Below are 4734 nucleotides of genomic sequence, written 5' to 3'. Positions count from 1 at the left end.
ACAAATACTGGTCCATGCACTCTTACTTTTTTTATGAAGCAAGGATTTAAAGGAAGAATGGGTAGAGACAGGGTCTGGAAGTCTAGGTAAGGTGAGCGAAGGGATGAAGGGAATGATCTGGAAGCTGATGACCTGACAGGTAGTGTGATGGTTGTGATCATCTTCTCTCATTAGAAGCAGGGCTGGGGTGTAGCTCAGCAGTAGAATACTTGCCTACCCCACTGGAAACCCTGCACTGGGTATTATTTTATTTGAATCTCAAAACTGATAGCAATGTACAGTAAGTGTGCTATATCATGTTATAGGTTGAATGTTGACCTACAGGGATATCTGCAAATACACAATGAAGTGTCTTGGGGATGGGAACCAAGGATAAACACAGACTTCATTCGTTACCCAGACAAGGTACACTAGAGGGGGTTTCACACAATACTCTTCATGTATCCAGTCACCTGCCACATGAACTGAGGTGTGGATTCCATCCCAGACAAGGTACACTAGAGGGGATTTCACACAATACTCTTCATGTATCCAATCACCTGCCACATGAAGTGAGGTGTGGATTCCATCCCAGACAAGGTACACTAGAGGGGATTTCACACAATACTCTTCATGTATCCAATCACCTGCCACATGAAGTGAGGTGTGGATTCCGTCCGTGACTCTGTGTCTGTACTCAAAGTTCTGGACTCCGAATTTTAGATAATGGGTACCTACTTAGACTGTATAGAGAAGTTCTATAGCATATAGGGAAACCTGTTCAATTATTTTTACGTCAAGTAAGAAAGACATGCTAATCTTAAATAGTTCATGTACATTTTATGCATCAAATTAAAATAAAATGTTTATTCCATAAATAAGTGGAAAATTTCAAGTAAGTTTTACAATTACCAGTGTTTTAAAGATAAAAAAAGAATTCTCTGAGAATGTATACAAAAGGAATTAACTTAAAGGCAAGTAATTTTCTCTTACAATTTTTAAAATAAGAAAATACTAAATAAAATAAGTTTTTATTCTACCTCCCTGTCACCCACATCTATAAGAATATAAACACATATTTAATGTCAGAGGGTATTACCTGCAGTATTCAGTATATGTGACCATTGGTAGTATTCTCTGACAAATTAGTGACATCAAGAAAATTTCCAACTCATTTAAAAGCAGCTGAGTTTTATTTAAGGCATGATTGAGTCTGTTTTATTGTTGGAGAAACTTAGGCATCCACTTGGCTTACACAATTCCATTTTCTCTAACTGGGAGCTGCGTTGGATCCAGTCCCATCTTCTTCATGGAGACAGCGATGTCAAACAGGTAGTCATAACACTCACACCTGTAGAAGAAAAGGCAAAAGGCCTGCACATGTGTGTCAGGACAGAGCTCTTCTGTCTTGATCACCACATCACCCAATGTCAGCTTCACTCTGCTCTTCCTACAGTTTTTTTACTTATCTCATGGTTTCCTGTTTTGAGCCCAACAGTTTTCAAACCTGCAAGGGAATCACACTGAATTGTGCAACTATATCATTTACTTCTCAGGAAATATACTACTCACATAAAGCTACATTTTTTTGTACATAAAGTACAAATATTACATACTATATTTTTTAAATAAAATATTTATTATTTAGGATCTGTCTCCTTTTCCTTTGTAGCAAACTTCAGAGAGGATTCCTAATTCAGAGCTGATCTAATCAATACTCCTTGATGATTCAACAGAGTGAACATCAGCTCTCCACAAATAACAAAGATAGATTACTAAAGTTGAAACCAGCTGACCAACAACACATAAAAGACTCATATTTCATTCTAAATCCTAAATGTGTTGAGTTCCTTTCCACATTCTGAGTGTGATTTGTATCAAATATTCTCAGATTCGGTCTTACATGGTTTTTGCTTTCTCCCACGTTTCTCCCCACACGTACACCCCATGACGCCTGACAAGAACTGCACATGAGTCTGGGTACTCATTCATGGCATGAGCCATCCGTTCTTTGAGGTCCTTCTCTTCAGGAGTGTTCTCAATAATGGGTACCACTAACATATCATCGTATCTGCAAGACAGAACAAGACATTTTCCCCCATTAAAGTATCAGTATTCTATTTCTGATTTTTCCCGTTAGTAATCAGTCGGATGCTCTTTATCTCTGAATGGCACTCCAACTTCTCCAACTTCAAAACAAGACGTTGCAAGAATTCTGTATATCTTGTATAAACATCTATACCAAAAGATACCTTTGGAATTTGGCAGGCAGCCCTAAGTTTAAATGGCATAAACTTGTACAGTATACCAGAACCTAACAAAGAAATCAAGATCATACAACTATTTCCTTGAAGCAAAGATAATCATAACATTTTAAACATGAGATAGGAAATGATACACCTCACACACAGAAGTACAGAAAGTAAGAGACACTGAGTTATATATTAAACAGTAGGGATATTTCCCAACAATATAAAAAGAAATCATTGTATTTCATCTCTGCAGAATACTAAAATGTCTTGACAGGCAAACCAATCAATAGAGGTGTGGTGTGTGCACCAGGTTAGAAAGATCCTTCTAGCAACAATGATCAAGGTTATGGCAATCCTTTCAGGATAATCTCAAATCTACTGCATTAGAACTTTCTACTTTTTTCTTCAGTAAATACGTGAGATAAAGTCAGAATATAATAAGGTTCAAGCAAGCAACTTTGCTACAAGTAAAACTAAGTCTATTCTTGAGGTCCCTTGTAACCAATGACAACTCAGACAAGTGTTCATTTAATCATGGATTTCTCTCATGCTGCCTTTTCTCCAAAGCACTGAGTAAACTTAATAAGCATTTCAAAGTGTTAACAGAAATGACCACTTTCAGGCAGGCATAGACTGTCTGTCACGTGATTAGTAATTTGGGCAACAATTATCATAGCAGTATAGACTTGCCCATGATTCCATTGTAGTTCAGACAGAAGTAATTATACAATATTCATAGTGTGGAAGGAGTGAATTGCTGGTCTCACATCTTTCCTGAGACTACCCAGAAGAGTGGCAGACTTGTATTTTCCTATACACCATACACCACACAGTCAGAAATATTTCCAGGCACAAAATAATTTCACAGCACAGTAAGACAGGAAAACACCTTCAAGCCCATCCCTCACTTCACCAACAGGATATTGATCCTCACAAGCTAAGTATATTTGAAACAGAGCCATGCAAGTCCTCTGACTGAGCCTCAGTACCATTTGCACTCCAGCAGAGGTGAGGCATGGCACTTCCAAAGTGGACTAGCAGGAAGTGCTTACGGCTGACTTGTTTCGCTTGGCTCTGCTGCTGAGGATTGAACCCAGGGCCTTGCGAGTGCTCAGTCTGAAATCCACGACTTTAGCTTTTACCTTCTCTACATAATTTTCATAGTGCCGAGGATGGCTTTAGGCACACAATCAACAGTCAAGGAAATCAAATCAAATGAATTTCCCAGCACACTGGTTTAAACAAGTCCAACCTGTTCCCTGCAGTCACAATAAGACACATCACCATGTGCTACTTTAGTAACCAGGAGGACTCTCTGAAGGGGAGGGGGACCAGGGTCTGCAGGAAATTACGAAGGGTGAAGGTTCAGAAGAATGCTACCAACCAAAAGCATGGCTCAACTTGTACCTGGGTTCTATAAGCCTGCTTCTTCAAGTCACTCAAGGCTAGATTTATGTATAATGACCACATTTTTGTAGACTGGTGGATTTATTTAAACTTAGAAAGTCATTGTTCTACAATTTTATGTCAGTTACATCACAAATTTTGAAATAGTCATTTATCTAATTAAAATGAACAGAAAGTTGTCCGTTTGTTCCTTTCTTTCTTTCTTTCTTTCTTTCTTTCTTTCTTTCTTTCTTCCTTTCTTCCTTTCTAATAATCAGGAGCATATTCTAGAAATACATTAAGCAAATATGAACTCTAATGGTGGTCCCAGTTCAAGCTTCCTGAAGACAAAGTAGAGGTGAGGAGATCTTGCTTTCTCAGTGCTGAAAACAGGGGCTGCCCCACCGGTTTAGACAGACTTCCCAGACCAGACTTTTGTTCAAGTTAATAGTCCATTAACACTCCATTACTTGTGTTGCTAATAAGTCTCCTCCACTGGGGCAGGGAGGAGTCTGTCACTAAGAATGCAAGTGGACACATAATGCTCAGTGGGCATTACTGAACGCAGCTCCTACTGCATCTCATTAGAAGCATAAAAGGATCATGGTCTGGCTTATCAAAGAGAAGGAAAAATGCATGCCAAATAATTTAACAAAAAAAGTATACCTGTAATACCCTCCTGAGGTACATTTCCTTATTCCTTTGATCATCTCTTGATGTGTAATTTTAAACTCCTGTCCTGGAAACAGAAGGGTAGCCATCACAGCAGCTTTGGAGTGGGTATGAATCACTGCGCCCGCTCCTGCAGGAGGAAGGGCAGAGGCTCAGTGGACAGAACTTACGTCTTTAAGAGAAAATCAACATATATCTCCATGCGACTCTATATACGCGTGTTTGGTTATGGACTTAACTTTTTCCGTCATAGGAACTGGTGGTGGGTAAGATGGTCTCCCAATTAGTTTCTGTTACTAAGATAAAATGCTGACCAAAGCCAGCATAGGAGAGGAAAGGGTTTGCTTGGCTTTTCTATCCCGGCCACTGAGAGAAGACAGGGCAGGAACTCAAGGCAGGAACCTGGAGGTTAGAATTGAAGCAAAGGGTTTGTTTGGCTTTTCTA

General features: G+C 39.2%; 1 protein-coding gene across 1 annotated transcript in view; it reads right to left on the bottom strand.

The window, feature by feature from the left end:
• Positions 1-826: 826 nt before the first annotated feature.
• Positions 827-4734, bottom strand: part of Apip (APAF1 interacting protein) — a 19893-nt gene continuing 15985 nt past the window's right edge. Inside the window, exons 5-7 of the mRNA XM_031371178.1 lie at positions 4284-4419; positions 1883-2050; positions 827-1330 (exon numbers count right to left, since the gene is read on the bottom strand). Coding sequence (XP_031227038.1) covers positions 1231-1330; positions 1883-2050; positions 4284-4419 — 404 coding nt within the window. The 3' untranslated portion in view covers positions 827-1230. The remainder of the gene's footprint in view (positions 1331-1882; positions 2051-4283; positions 4420-4734) is intronic.

Source organism: Mastomys coucha, unplaced genomic scaffold (assembly GCF_008632895.1).
Source record: "Mastomys coucha isolate ucsf_1 unplaced genomic scaffold, UCSF_Mcou_1 pScaffold15, whole genome shotgun sequence".
NCBI lineage: Eukaryota > Metazoa > Chordata > Mammalia > Rodentia > Muridae > Mastomys > Mastomys coucha.
The sequence above is the reverse complement of the archived record's forward strand: the minus strand, read 5'-3'. Positions and strand labels throughout refer to the sequence as shown.